This window comes from Myotis yumanensis, unplaced genomic scaffold (assembly GCF_028538775.1).
Source record: "Myotis yumanensis isolate MYYU_CA2020_CCGP unplaced genomic scaffold, mMyoYum1.0.hap1 SCAF_15, whole genome shotgun sequence".
NCBI classification, from domain to species: Eukaryota; Metazoa; Chordata; class Mammalia; order Chiroptera; family Vespertilionidae; genus Myotis; species Myotis yumanensis.
In genome coordinates, this window is record NW_027223766.1 from 52,635,074 (window position 1) to 52,650,612 (window position 15,539).

Genomic DNA, 15,539 nt, shown 5'->3' on the forward strand with positions numbered 1-15,539 from the left:
TTTTCCATTCGGAAGCCTTCCCTGTCTGCTGGGGGGAGGGAAGGAGGAGGTAGGAAGGGGCAGGGAAGGACCCACCGTCAAGGACGACTACTGAGCACATGGCTCTGGGAAGGGTCCAGCAGACAAGACCCCACTCAACAGCCAAAGCCCAAATCAAGGGCTTCCCTCCCATTTGCAGCTAAGGGTCCAGGTCAAAGAAAAATGCAATTCTCTCCAACAAGTGGAACTTCCAGGCACAATTTCTGCATTGGGTCATAAATTTCCTTTTTCACAAAATTCAGTAATTTTTCTTTAAAATAAGGGGCATGTTCTTTTTACATAAGACTAATGGATGTACCCTGTCAGAACGTGAGCAAGCTGTCGTCCGTAGGAAAATGGAATTAGCAGCCACTATGTTCCTACGTGCCAGGCAGCGCAGTGGCCGACCTCGTCATCTCTCCCCGAAATGTGTTGGCAAGGACGGACCCAATGTGATCTCACAGCTTAACGAACTGGCCCTGGGGACGGGAGGCCCTCTCCCAGACTCCCTTCTTTGCTTAGTTGGAGGAATATTGAAAGAGCAACTGCTATGGCCAAGGCTGAAGTTCCAGGTGCTAAAGAGGCGGCAGCGAACAAGCAGAGTCCTGCCCTCAGCCAGCTCCTGGCCCAGCGGGTGACAGAGGACGGCTGGGGAGCCAGGCTGGGAGGGAGGCCCGGCCCCTTACGTCACGCAGCCGCCAGCCTCCCGCCCTGCTCTCCTCTGCCCTCTTTCCCATACACTCAGGACCTAAAATTCCACTTGGCCCACCTTGGATTCACAAGCCTACCTCATCCCGCACGCATGGCCACCTCCGCTGGACGCAGACCCTGCTGAAGGTGCCGTGCGCACAGCAGACCCCCAGTGACTCTTTGGTGAATGACTGTCCAAAACCCACACCCTCCATCCCACTGTTTCCGGGCGGTGTCCTCCCGGCAAAGGTGTGCCTCCTGCCTCCGGCTCATGTCCGCAGGGGACGCACGTGAGGAAGGGAAAGGGAGTCTGCACTTTTAATAAACAGCGTTTCACAGGTAATGTGGAGTTTATCCTGAATCTCACCCAAACCACTCGGCTGAGGGGAGGAAGGAAACCAGGTCTCTCACTCTGCAAATCCAAAGGAAACCAGGCGTTCCATGCAACAGAGGCGCTAACAAATAAACCAGATGCTCGGCACTGTTTCCAGCTCCGTCTCCCTGAGGAAGGGCGGCCCCGTGCGGTGAGGCCGGGGAACTGCACCGACGGCCGCTGCCTGCTCAAGCCCAGAAAATAGGCTCCCGAGTGAGTTTCGTGGCCTCTGTTTCCGCTGCTGCCCTATTTCATAGCCAGTGAAGAGGAGCAGACAGCGGGGAACCAGACTATCCTGAGTTTAGAAGCAAGAGGAGAACAGCGCCGTTGCTGCAAACACTGGTGCTCGCTGTGTGCCCTGTCGTGCGTCCAGTGCGTCCATGATGAAGTTAGTCTCATGGGCTTTTATTCTCCCTGCCGTACAGATGAGGAGGCTGAGGCTCAGAGGAGTCGGTGGCCGGCTCAAAGGTCTCAGCAGATAAGGGACGCACCTGGAGGTCCCTAGACCCCCAGGGGCACCGCGTCTGAGGCACTCCCCTTCCCTGTCCTAGAAGAGAAGATGCGGGCATTCACAGGGTGCTTTCTGTGTGCGGGCACCTTGCCAACCTGATCTCTCCCTGCCCATTTGAGTAAACCTACCCCTCTCCCAGATGCAGGCAGGGCTCAGAGATTGAGCCCATGAGGACACCCAGCACATCACCGTGAAGATTCCCTGCTGGTCCTGCTGCTGCAGATAGAACTGCTCGTTCAGCGACATCAGAGATCTCACCCTGAGCAAGGCTGGACCAGAGGGCAGAGAGCAGGAAGGGGCGTGCAGGTGAGCCCAGCCGGAGCCAGCCGCCAGGGAAGTGTGAGCAGCCACGCCACGCAGGACACTAAGGAGAAAGCCCGATTCCTGGCACGGCCGCCTCCCCAGGCCCAGTCCCAGAGCTCTGGGCCGGAACTCCATCTTTCTTCTCGGGACAATGGTGCCCCCAGCCCTTACCAGACTTCCGCTGGGACCCCAGCCCCACTGTAGGGCAGTCTCCCTGCCTCAAGCTTATGGCCTACCGCTCTGTGAGTGTGAACTGTAAGGCACTGACCCTACAGAATCCAAGGGGAATTGAGAATGATGTGCTGTTATAGGGAAAACCCAAAAGAAGGTATAGGGACAGCCCCAACCTGCTACCCTGCTTTCCAACCTCACCCTTCCTCTCCGTGTGCTGGCACTCAATCTCTAGGCTCCTCATCATTTCCCGCCAACTTCCCTGTTGCTTCAGTCCTCTGTGCCTTTTCACATGCTATTCCCTCTCTGTGGAAGGCTGTTCCATGCACTCCCACCTGAGCCAAGACTGGTTTTTTATTTCCTTAGTAGAGTCTCATTCTGTAGACACAGTATCTGTCTTATCTGATCTGTTCTCCCAGGACTAAGTCCAGTGCCTAATACACAGCAGGTGTTCAATAAATATTTCATGGATGGATGAAGAAATAATCAGTAAACTCCATGGAGCCTGGCCACCACCACTACATAATGAACTTGTGGGGAGGGCGTTTGTGGTGGTGGTGCTACACCACGATGTGAATGCACTTAATGCCACTGGACTGCCCTGAAAAGTGATGAGGAGGGTGTTTTATGTTATGTATATTTTACCACAAAATTTAAAACTAAATTTTTAAAGGGCGGTGGGGGACATGGTCCACTTTCGGCTCAGCAGACCTGCCTGCTCCCTGCAGGAAGCAGAGCACTGCAGGAAAGGAAGGCAGCTGGCGGCTGGTGGCCAGGCGCAGGCGGAGCTGTGACACCCCCACAGCCAGGACCCTCAGCAGACACAGCCTCCCACCTGCACATCAGGTTCTCCATGGCTTTCACAGTCAAATCACCGCAGATTCTAATTCGGGCTGGACCCCTTAAGGAGAGGGACTGGCTCCCCAATGCCCAGACCCTGGCCCAGAGGCCAGCCAGCAGCCGTCAATAAATGGAAGAGGCCACCAGACACTGACAGGGAGCATGTCTGGTCTCCTCGGTGTTATTACAGCCATTTACCAAGAAGGACAATCACATCCAAGCCTGCCTCCTGGGTGCTGAGTGAACCAATGAATGAATGAATGAAGCAGCGAATGAATGGCCTCAGTAGAAACAGAGGGCGGCAGGTGCAGAACCAGGGGCTCAGAGAGGCCTGCTGCGTGTCTCCAATGCGAACCAGCACCTCGGCCACGTGGTGACGGGTGCAGCAAGGGGGGTGGCCGGGGGAGGTGCACTGGCGCTGGACGCCTGCACAGAGAGCTCGGCCACCACAAGCACTCACCCAGCGCTTCCTCTTCCAGGGCGTGTGCAGCCTCCCGCCCAGTGAGAGAACAACCTTTCCATGTACGACCCCTGGACCAGCTGAACAAGCTGAGGTGCTGTCCACACCCCTCCTCCCTGGAGCCGGCACTGCCTCCATTCGACACACCTCCCGGCCACGGTCACTGCCGCCCAGGCCTGTCTAGGTCTGGAGCCCACCCCCCACCACAGCACCGCACAGACACGCAGGCGCTGGGCCCAGCGAGCATGAGCTCTCGCTGTCGCTGCCTCTGCCCTCACAATGGCCCGGGGCACCCAACACACCTTCTAAGTGGGAGCTCCTTGTCTTCAAACAAAATGAAGCCCACGATCAGGTCCCGGGGATGTGGATGCAAATTAATGTCAACAGAAATGTCAACAGAAATATCACAGCGAGAACGAGCATGAAGCACACAGCTGCGTCTCTGGGGACAGGAGTGATAACTGATAACTAACTGGGTGAAGGATGAATGTCACCTAGAACCGTGGTCGGCAAACTGCGGCTCGGGAACCACATGCGGCTCTTTGGCCCCTTGAGTGTGGCTCTTCCTCAGCCTTAGGAGTACCCTAATTAAAGTAATAACAATGTACCTACCTATATAGTTTAAGTTTAAAAAATTTGGCTCTCAAAAGAAATTTCAATCATTGTACTATTGATATTTGGCCCTGTTGACTAATCAGTTTGCCGACCACTGACCTAGAACGTTTCTAAAGAGGGTTTCTAGGCGAGGTGAAGTGGGGGAGAGGAAACTCCATCCTTTTGCATCTGCCACCTGCCAGTGCTTGGAAGCGAGGCTCTGAGGGAACCTCCAAGGGAGAGCAGGCCTGGGCCCCGCTACCCCCCGCCCTCTCTAACAGCCCATGCTCCTTTGTGGACTCGCCCGGCCTGGGTGGCTGCAGACTCAGCTTGGACACCTGCAAACCTACGCCGACTTCATTCACTTTGAGGACCGGAAACAACGTGCAGGATGTCCCTGCGATGCCTGTCACACAGCAACTGTCCTTAACCACGTCCACGAACAATAACCACTAGCAGCCACGACTACTGAGGCATTTGCCCCACTTCCAGGAATGGCTGTTTAAGTCCAGCCGAGGCGAGACAGAATCTCCGCCGATGGACAGGCCTCAGACCCCTGCCACACACAGCCCGCTTCCCGCGCGGCTGGGAGGGAGGGTCTAAGTAAACGGTAGTGAAATCCCCGGCCCCACGATCTAAAACCCAAGTGTGTCCCAAGGTGACTATGCGGTGGGGATCATGGCTGCTCACCTACAGGAATAAATTTAAATTACACACTTGGAGTGCAGGCCTAGATTCTTGCAGATCTCAGCTTAAAAACCGCGAACAGCAATTTAACCAACAAGCCTGACCTACCTTCCTGATTGGGAACAGCTTCGTACTGGAGCATTGCAGAGTCTACCTGAGTCAGGTGATGGCGAAGCTTGAATACAAATCTGCAAAGTTGAGCTTAAAACATCTAGGGCAGGGCTGTTTGTTTTCAGAGAAGTTTGAGAAGTTGACTTGGGGAGGAAGGAAATGACACTCCCCCATCAAGCTTCCTCTGCCGAAGGAACCTGTGCTTTCAGAAAACACGCTCCTTTGATGGTTGTGCCCCGCTAGAGTGTCCAACGGAGCAGCCCGAGGCTGGGCCGGGCGGCAGAGCGAGGGCGCTGAGGTCAGGCGGCCAAGCCACTTCCACGCTGCGCGACTACAGACAAACCAGGGCTGTACATGAGCCTCGTAGCCCTCGCCTTTCAGGGCTGCTCTGAGAATGACCGAGAATTTGCACGCAGCCTGGCGCCGAGACTACGCTGGTTCCCACGTGTGGAAGCTGCTGTCTGCTCGTTTTGCAAAAGGGAAGCGGAGCCCAGTCCTGCCTCCAGGGCTCACCTAGAGATTCTTTTCTTCTTTTTTAAGATTTTTAAAAATATATATATTTATTAAAGGGCAGATAATATATATTTTTATTGATTTCTGAGAGGAAGGGAGACGGAGAGAGAGAAACATCGAAGAATCACTGATCGGCTCTCTGCCTCCTGCACGCCCCCCACTGGGGATCGAGCCTGCAACCCAGACACGTGCCCTGACTGGGAATCAAACCGTGACCTTCTGGTTCACAGGTTGATGCTCAACCACTGAGCCACACCGGCGGGGCTGGAGCCTCAGATCCTAACCCGTTTCAGCGCCTCGTTCTAACCAGGGGCTGCAGACTGTAGACTGCTCTCAGGCTCGGCGCCTGCTATGGAGGCCTCTCCAGATGAAACGGTGATGTGGTTAACTTCCTCTCTCCTTACCAGATATGTGATGACACTCCGGCCACAAGCCAACCCTTAGGGATATTTCATTAATGAGTTTCGTGGTTCTTTATAAAATATCTATATCTCTTCAAGAGGACAGAACAGAAAATGAAAGAACACAGAACAAAGGGGAAGATGAAGACCTGTCCGGGGGAGGCAGCCCCGAGTAAAGACAGGACAGAGCAGTGGTCGGCCCCCGAGGGCCTCTCCCTGGAGGGTACACAGTATGGGGTGAGCTGGCCTGCGCCTGCTCGTGCAGTGGAGGATGTTCAAGTAACAAGAGGACGGAAGGTCTCCTCGGGAGGCCTGCGCAGTGAGGTGAGGAGGAGGCCACACCACGGGCCGGGTGGGCCGCTAGTCTCCAGACTCAGGAGCCACGCCTCCCTCCCTCCTCGGGCATTCACGGTGCCCAGCGTCTGACCTGACTCAGACAGGCTCTGTCACCTCCTGATGCTGCACAATTAGGAGCTGACAAAGCCGGGACTGAACCCAGGGCGCTGGGAGACAGGCTTGGGGAGGGCTGTGGGGACTCTGCTATCTTTGAAGCTTTTCTGTCCATTTAAAACGATTCCAAAATAAAAAGAACTTTTTAAAAGGAGGCCACAGCCCAGGGTCATGCGCTCTCTCACCTGAGGGGCAGGAGGAAGGTGTGAGCTGGGAAGTGGGGCTGCGGAGGCTGCAAAGGCCAAGTGTCCACACACTGAAGATGCTGAAAGCCTTCGGGCCAAGGGAACCCAGCCGGTCCTCCAGCCGCGGAGCACCCGCTGCTTCCCGAGCCGAAGGCCGGAGATTGGCGAGCATCCTACACTCTTCATGCAGCCTCAGCAGATTTATTTTTTGGAATTGTTTAAATTGACCCTACGGCGCTGCATGCTTCTCTGGATTAAGTTTCTGGGGGGCGGTTCCTGCCCCCCCATTTCCCAGGGAAGCACGGCCTCGAGTGCACAGCACTGCTCCTGACGTCTCGGGGCTGCGGCCGATGGCTTTTGCTTAGCACCCGATGCCCATTTGGCAGATGCTGTCGCACACTCTTCCGGAAAACCTGTCGCCGAGTCTCCACGCCCTGTCCGATGCCTACTGTGGCTCGAGGCTCTTGGACTCCCCAGAACGGCTCCAATCGGAAACATTGTCTCTCGTTGTCATTTGTACCGTCTGTCAGATGACAGGTCTTGATATTTAATGTGAAAACACAGTCATTCTTTAACTGAGTCATTTGGATGCTGGTGACATTTCTACACATCACACCTGACTCCCACTCAGGAGCTTGTCAAAGGGGAAGGAGGAGAAAGCAGACAGCAGCGGGGGTGGGGGTGTCCCTGGGCTCAGGGAGGAGGTGACAGCCAGTGTGGCGAGGGCCTGCTACCACGAGGACACGGGCAACGCGGGGACAGATGCAGCAGTATACACAGCCTCCGTGTCCACGGGAGGAACAGTGCGTACACATGGGGCTCCGGGGAACAAGGGAGGACCCACACTGGGGGCGAGACCTCAGACTCAGACAAGCCTGGGCCTGGCGCAACGATGCCATTTCTTAGCTGTGTCAACTGTCACGAAGTGTCTGCTGTAAGCCTCGGTTTCCCCATCCCAAATGGAGACACCGGTAGATGACAGGTTGTTGCCAAGACGGAAAGAGAGCACGGCGCCGGGCTGGTGTTTGGAAACACGGGGTACTGGTCCATCACCGCTCTCGGGGCCAAAGCACCCACTCTCGGAGTCTGTTATTACCGCCTCCGCAATGAGTTCCAGGGCTCAGTTAGAGTTCCACTCTTAAGCTAACTTCCAGGGAGATGAACATCGGCGCTCTAGCTGTGCAGCCTGGAGGGGTCGGTCTCAGTGCTATGCGTGTCTCCAGCTCGCTTCCTTCCAGGGCCTCAGCAACATCAAAGAGAAGACGGTGCTGGATTAAAACCAACTTCCGTGGCGCACAGAGCGGGCGTGTGAGTGGTCCGGGCAGTGTGCTGGTTTGGACTAATTAGTTATAATAGAATCTGGGAGTCAAGTGGGGGAAATTCTAATATTGTCTGGATATTAGAAGCAATAAAAACATACTGAGACATAAAACTGTACAGTACGGACAAAGCAAGCTATAAAACGGACTCTCGACCACACAGCGAGGCAGCAGGAGGAGTTCGTCAGCCAGGTGCCATCCTCAGCCTCAGCTCAGAACCTACTAGGAAACATGGCAGGGGGTAACCATGGCAGCTGGTGCTGGCATCCCAGGTGCCCTGACTTCTGTGCAGCAAGCCGTCTACCAGGCTGCTGTGCTGACGGCCTATCCAGAGCACAGCGGGCCCCACCCTGCTCCATCCTGCACTTCCCCAGCGCCTCTCACAGCCTGAGGTCGCATTGCTGGGTCTCCTGCCAGGGGCCGCTCCGGAACCGCCTGCTCCCAGGACTGGCCTGGATGGAGTGAACGAAATGCCATAGAGATTCGATGCACAACGAGTATCACAGAAGCAAAGTCCTAAAGGTGTCACGGAACCCCAAGGAACATTCTTTGGGCCTTGACCTTAATTCTGTTCCAGAATTCCCCCTGCAGTAGACTCCACTCCTTACTGCTCAATTCCTATTAAGTGTTGAAATTGTTGGGCAGATTAAAGGATTCCGTTGGAGCTTTGGTGCTTAAACTTTGCGGAGAGAACTTCCCTGTCTCTGTAACTATTACTGGGACAGATTAGAAATAATTTGGAACTGAATTGGATTTGCCATTTGGTAAGCTTTTCTTATCTGCCAGGGCTAATAGCAGACACTTTGCTCCTTATAATAGCCCAGGAGGAAGACCTATTATCTGCATTTTACAGATTAAAACTGAGAGTCAGATAGGCGAGAAAGCTTGCTCGCTGCTCAATAAATACGGCCAGAATCGATACAGGATGTTTTGTATCCCATAAGTCTGGAAACTTAGAAATAGCGCCAGCTTGGGACTCAGACGTATCTGGGCCTGAGTGTTAACTTCTACTGGGTAACGGCTTGACCTTGGGTGCGTTATTTAATCTTCCTGAGCGGCGGGTAATTTCCACCTGAATAACGGGACGCTGCCGTCATGAGCGCAGCAACTGGACACACTGTTGAAAGCACTAATCTCGCTGGTGTGGACCCCAAGCCCCTCCGGCCTCGGCACGCTCCACCCTTGCCGTCCTGTGCGCAAGCAGTCAATGAGCAAATGCATTGTCCCCTCCCAGCCGATGGGAGCCTTCATTCTGCCACCGGACGGGGCTCACGGAAAGTTTTCATTTGTAACACAGCATAACAAAATGGGCCATTTGTTGTAACACAGTTTTTTTAACTACATTTGCTCTTAAGGTTTCTTAGCAGAGCCTTCCAGTCGGCCCGTTTATAAATGCAATTGTTGAAATAAAACATACATGAACATACACGAACATCCCAGGGCTCCAGTGTGAAGGCTGAAGTGACAGGAATATTCAACAGACCGAAGCCGTCACCTGAGGGCGGTCACCGCCAGGCCTGACCGAATGAGAACACACCGCTTCGCCTCCCTGATGCCGAGGCTCTTCGGATTAAAGAGAGTCCGTGGACGGGGAGTGTGTCGCTGAGCTGTGGGGAGCATCTGATCTGGGAAGATCTACTTCAGGCTGAGCAGGGACCAGCCCGTGGCCATGAGGACATTCCTGGGAACTCGGGGATAAAGCACAGAATGACAGCAGAGGTGGGAGTGGGGGGCGGGTGGAGATGCGGGAAGGAGCGCTGACTCTGCTCACACCACCTGGAAGGCCTGGCAGGCAAGACAGCCTCGAACGTGGCCCTGAGACTGGGGACATGCTGGGAGTTGGAGGAACAGAGGGAGGACCTTGGTCGGTCGCAGGGACTGCAGCCCAGCTGAAGGGCAGGGGACGGGGCGTGGCCCAGGGGCAGTCACTCTGCACCTCTCCGGACAGTGGGAGTGTAGGTGGTGGGCTGAGGAGGATCCCTTCCAGTTCTCAGTCGGTGAGTTTTATTGGAAACAAACAGGGCACGTCGTCGGATGCCTTTTCTGCAGCCGTCATGGAGACGCTGGTACTTTTCCTTTCTGGTCTGTTGGTACTGAGAACTGCATGTGTTGTGTTGCTAATGTTAAAACCAGTCTTGCAGTCCCCAGGTAACCCCACTTGGTCCACATTCTACATGTTGCTGAACGGGACATGCCCGGAGTCTGTGCCCAGGTCCTTGTGGCTCCACACCCTCTCCATTGGCTTTGGTACCAGGGCAAAGCTGACCCCACAGAACACTTAGGAGTATTCACTCTCTTTCAAGTTTCCTGAAAGAAGAGTTTACATAAAACCCATGTTATTCCTCCCTTAAATGCTTCATAAAATGCATGACTGAAACCATCGGGCTGGGAATGTTCTCTATGGGGAGGTTTTAACAGGAGTCCCATTTCCTTAACAGCTACAAGGCTATTCCGACTGTGTTTCTGTGAGCAAGCCCACCAGCCTTGTGCAGGCCACTGCACGTCACAGCGGGGACGCAAGGCCCGGAGGCTGTGCTGCGGGGCCTGGCTGAGAGGAAGGTCATTTCTAACCTGTGTCCACATCACACAATCTGTTCAGTCCTCAGACTCGCCACACAGCGCGCAGGACGACTCCTCGGGACCATGGACAGACAGCGGGTGCCCGCTGGACAGGGACGACGTCTTCCTGGAACCTGAGGACACACTCCCTTCTCACTTCCCGAGGGCCTCCCTCGAAGCTGCTTCCACTGACTCACTTGTTTCCATGACTACGCCATTCCTGGGTGATAGCTTTACAGGTTGAGCACATTTCCAATTAAATCATCTTTCCTGCTTTGGGGAGATGTGTGAGGTAACAAGCTGGGCAGTGCCAGGAGGCCGGGCGATAGGGGCCCCCGCAGCAGCACCCCAAGCCTGGCACACAGCGCCACGCACCCCTCAGGAGTCCCACAGAACCGCAGCAGACGTGCCCTGACACCGGGGGTCCCTGCATCGTTTCAGTTTCGAGCTCCCCATCACCTTCCCCAGCAACAGACCACTGACTAATGCAGTTGCTCCCACACACCCCTCCCTACTGCCTTTGGGGGCACGGGGTCTGTCACCTGGGACATCCTGCTCCGAGTCTGGTATGGGTCCCATCCTACTCAGGGTCCAGGTTAGAAGGGACCCGGATTCTACCCTGGATCCGACACCGCTAACTAACTCCATGAACCAGGGTGAGGCTCAGACCTTCCCTAAATCCCAGTGTCCCCGCTTCCCTGACGAGATATTTCAAACGCTGAGAACACCTCTGAGCAGACAGCACTGGGCATGGCCGGGCCTGCAGAGCACAGTCCACCACGGCCAGCTCCTTTCCTCCGGGGCGTGGGCAAGCAGCCAACACTCAGAAGGCTCAGTGGGCCTGGCAGACAGGCAGGCACGACTGGAAGGGACGGAGAGAACCTATAAACCACCACAGTGGGTGGGGCCAAACCAAGGACTGGAAAGCAGGATCAAGAGGCTTGCCCTGGCCAGTGTGCTCAGTGGTTAGAGTGTCAGCCTGCCCACCACAGGGTCTCAGGGTCAATTCCAGGTCAAGGGAATGTACCTGGGTTGCAAGTTCGATCCACAGCCCCGGTCAGGGTGCGTGCAGGAGACAACCAATCCATGTGTCTCTCTCACACAATGCTTCTCTCCCTCCCTCCCTTCCACTCTCTCTGAAAATCATGGAAAAAATATCCTTGGGAGAGGATGGGGGGGGGGGGGGATTTGGGCTCAATGCACAAAACTCAGGAGGGCGGTGGAGGGAAGGCATGTCACAGTGCGACGGGCAGGGACCGGAGGGACTGAGCGTGTCACATCTCCCGGAGCCAGCGCCCTCACTGGAGGAGAAGACCACCCTCAGAGTCATCGTGAGAATTAGAAGAACAATTTCTGTACAAGTGCCAGACAACAAGGATGCACTCAGTAAACAGTAATGGTATTTAAATAATTATATTTAAACACACGTGCAAGCAAGCACCACATTTATAATCATTATAAAACACGCAACTCCAACTGAAGAAAAATTCATGCACCATCACCCAACCAGCAGGAAGGGCGAGGCCCAGGATTTTTAAATCTGACTCTGCGACCCGAAACCTGTGCTCCAGTTCAGACGCAGGAGCTCTGTGGACATGACCCCCTCTGCTTGTCCAGAGGCCCCCACGCACCCCAACCTCGCACTGCACACCTGCTACCGCACGTGCCTCTGGCTGCCTGAGTGTCTGGAAACCAATGAGGGGAAGGAGGTGCCAAAGAAATAAGAAAAGTTTATGGAATTAACATCTGAACTGGGAATAATAATGCAATAAATGCGTTTTTCAAATGAAGAAAGAGGCAGGAAACAGCCTACTCCACTCAGGGCCCGCCTTGGTTGAACCCCCGCATTCCTAGATTTCATGGAAGCGAGTCAGCAACACCACGGTTGGAGCACGCTGGCCCAGGGATCCTGCTTCCCACGCCGGCGAGAGGAGCACCCGAGAAACCACATTCCACAAACACGTTCCACAAACACACCACTGCTGCCACACCCACGCCGCCTTCCCTTTTGGAGAAACACCCAGAACCTTGCCTCCAGAAAGGCTGGGCAGGAGCCGAGCGCCGACCCTGTGGCTAGCGGCATGCGTGTGGGGCCAACTCACCTTCGTGTGGCTCGGGTCCCCAGGCTTGCTGCCCTCGGGCGGGTTCGAGGCCTTGCTCTCCACACGTGGCCTCACTACTTGGCGGAAGGGGCTGCACAAGGGGAAGCCACTCACGCTGATCCCATCTGAAAGGTGAGGATGGAGTGAAGTGAGAGGGCAGCTGGATGGAAGGAGGAGCTCTCGCTCAGACATAAACAGTAAGAGGGGAGAGCCAGCCGCTGCCAGCCCAGCCTGTGCTCCCTGCACTCTGGTGACGCCCCGGAACGAGCACCCACACCCGTGGCAGGAAAAGCTGCGTGGAGACACATAGCCCAGCACCAAGCTCCCCAGAGGGGCCTGCAGGTTCCAGAAGAGACCTGGACCCAGGGGCCGAGGATGTGAGCAGGGCCTCTGATGTAGTGGCAGGGCCAGGTGGGGAAAACCCTGGCGTTGAGTGTCCCCCAAGGAGGCAGGACACTGATGCTGAGTCCCAGAATCTCTAGGTGGGACCCCAAAGGATGACACACTAAGTGAAGGGCAGACTGGAAATAGCGCAGCCTCACAGGGACCACGGCCAGGCTCTGAGTCCTGTTGTTCCTGTTCCTGGATCCAGGCACTTCCACCAAAACTCTTCCCCTGGTCCCCGCTCCTCCCAGTGTCTTTGTCTCTGGTCACAGGCATCCTCTTCCATAATACTGCCCTGCACCGTGTGACCCCGGGACCCGCTCCCTGCCTGCAGTCCAGACCCAGGAGCACAAGCTGCTGCCAGGGACGTGGGTGGAGATCAGACCCTGGAGGCCTGACTCCCAGCCTCTCCACCATCCGGCTGAATGGCCTCGGCCAAGTCCCTTTTCGTCTTTGAGCCTGAAGTGCCTCATCCCTAAAGAAGGAGCAGCTATAACACACGGACCGTGGGATTGTCTGGAAGCATGAATGAGTCACTGCATATAAAGTACGTATCTCAGCACCCGGCACCGGCAAGCATCCAACAGAAACCGCTACAATTACTACAGCAATGTGTGTGTGTCCCCGACTCCTTACTGACTACAAACTCCATGAAGGCAGAATCCTCGTCCCTCCCACTTCCGGACCTCCCACAGCAGCAGGCACGGGCTCACGCAGATCACGAGCCCTCAGTAAATGGTAAGTAAATGAATTAATAAGACAAAACCCATAACTAACCTAGTCTCTCAAGTTCGACTTGACCGCATCACTTCCTGAGCACACAGGGAAGGCTGGGAGAGGCTGGCTGGGAGACCAAGCTCAGTTCCCAGAGAGCGAGAGAGACATCTAGCCTCTGAGGTACAATCCACTGCCTTACCGAGGGCCAGGCCTCTGGACCTGCTGCTCCCTGAGGTTAAATGGGGTCATGAGGATGGGGCCTAAGCCCACACGCCTGGTGCCCTTACAATAGACACCAGAGCGCTCTCTCTGCCACGTGAGGACATGGGGGGGTCAGGTAGGCATCTGCAGGCCAGGAGAAGGCCCCTCACCAGAACCCAGCCATGCCAGCCCCTGCTCTCAGACGCCCACCCTTCAGAGCCGTGAGAAATAAATTTCTGTTGTACAGCCACACTGTCGGTGGTCTTTTGTTATGGCAGAGCTAACTAATACACCCACAATGCCGCCACATGAATGTCTGAATGCACGCTTCATAATTTGACATCATTAATCCATGGGATCTTACCTGTAATCAGAGATTCCCAAATATAAAGTCCCATGTTCTCTAGACTCTGAGGCCTCAGAGAAATCACCAGACTCTGAGGAGAGCTTGATCATCCCCTAATTAGATCACAGCAGGTGAACTTGAAAAATGCAGTTCCCTCACTCCACCAACTCAGGGTGCCCTCCTGGCCCCGAGCACAGCACAATGAAGGGTGTGAACGAGGAACTTTAACTGAGAAGCCCTTTGCTGCTCTCAGATGAACGGGGACTCACTCGGGTAATGAGGTGCCCAGGAGTCTCAAGCAGCTTGAGTGAGTGAGTGACAAGCACGGGCGGCGGCGCAGCTCCGGGCCCGCGGAGCGCCAATGGGAGCGGGAAGCTCACCGTCGCTGAGGTCTTGGAGGAGGTTCTCCTGGCACGAGAAGTCCAGCTTCACCTGGATGTTGACAGTGAGCGTGGCCACCTGGCCGGGCTGCAGGGGAAACTGGGCCAGGGCTTCTTCCAGCTTCCAGCTCAGGAAGTCACCGTACAGCTTTTCTGCAACGACAACAACAGTGCGATGGTGATAACGTGACTGAGGCAACAGGAGGCTCGCTGATGCCCCGGGAAGTTCTGATGCATTCTCAGAAAGCCAAGAAAAACGCAAACCATTTCAAATGTTATAGATCAAAGTGCCAAGAAAGTGCCAGTCCTGGGTGTTGGGAGGCCATCACCTGGGTGTGTGAGTGAGGCACGAAGAGGAGTGAGGCGCCAAGCTTGAAGCCAAGTCACCTTTGCAACCACTGAGCGCTTCCTGTGGTTTTCCACGAGGAGTGTGCATGGCACACGCTCATAAATGCACACACGTGCTAACGCTCACTGTCGGAGTCCACCTTCCAGTGCACGCATGGAGATGCCTGTGCCTCGGGCCTGCTGAGGTCAGTGGCCCACGGAGAGGCTGTCAGAGGGATGCATGGGCTCCGGGCACTGGACCCACTCAGGAAACCCTGGCTGCAGGTGACAGGTGGGTCCCAGGCAGAACTCTTCTGAGCCTGCAACACCCCTGCATTCATTCGCTCAAGAATGCTTCCTGAGGGTCTAGGACAGAAAGGCGGGTACAGGGTGCATCCTCTGCTCCATTAGCCTCCTGCGTGCACTCTTCACACGTGACTAGAACGCCACCTTCACGAGGGCATCAGACAGCGGGAGAAGCTTTCAGACGCTCTGCACACGACACAGAACAGCGTGTCTTCGGAATAGAGCGATAAACTGCTCAGGGCAAACCTGCCGGGAGCACCCACCTTTGGAGGTGAGGACTTTGGAGGTGACTTCCAGCTTCTCCAAGGGCTCCACTCCGATGTTCTCCAACTTGATGACAAGCTGCTGGGTCTCTCCGTTGTAAAGCTGGACGGACACATGCGTGGATACTTCGTCACCAGAGGCAGGTTGCAAGGAGTGCGCAGATCTAGGATAATGGTAGTAACAATAATGCATCATAAAAAGAAAGAAGAAAAGAAAACCAGTGCATTTTAGAAGTATTCATATCACCACACGTAGAATTTCAGAACTAGGGACAGGGAATCTGGGCTTTGAACAGGGAACCCAGTGCCCCGCCACCAGGAACAGGAG

The 15,539-nt window shown here is 55.2% G+C and overlaps 1 protein-coding gene across 3 annotated transcripts in view; it reads right to left on the bottom strand.

Moving 5' to 3' along the window:
* TRAPPC9 (trafficking protein particle complex subunit 9) overlaps positions 1 to 15,539 on the bottom strand; it is a 162,836-nt gene that overhangs the window by 95,259 nt on the left and 52,038 nt on the right. For all 3 annotated transcript variants that reach the window (XM_070392421.1, XM_070392420.1, XM_070392422.1), the window contains 3 exons: positions 15,212 to 15,375; positions 14,316 to 14,468; positions 12,288 to 12,412 (listed from right to left, as the gene is read on the bottom strand). In XM_070392421.1, coding sequence (XP_070248522.1) covers positions 12,288 to 12,412; positions 14,316 to 14,468; positions 15,212 to 15,375 — 442 coding nt within the window. The remainder of the gene's footprint in view (positions 1 to 12,287; positions 12,413 to 14,315; positions 14,469 to 15,211; positions 15,376 to 15,539) is intronic.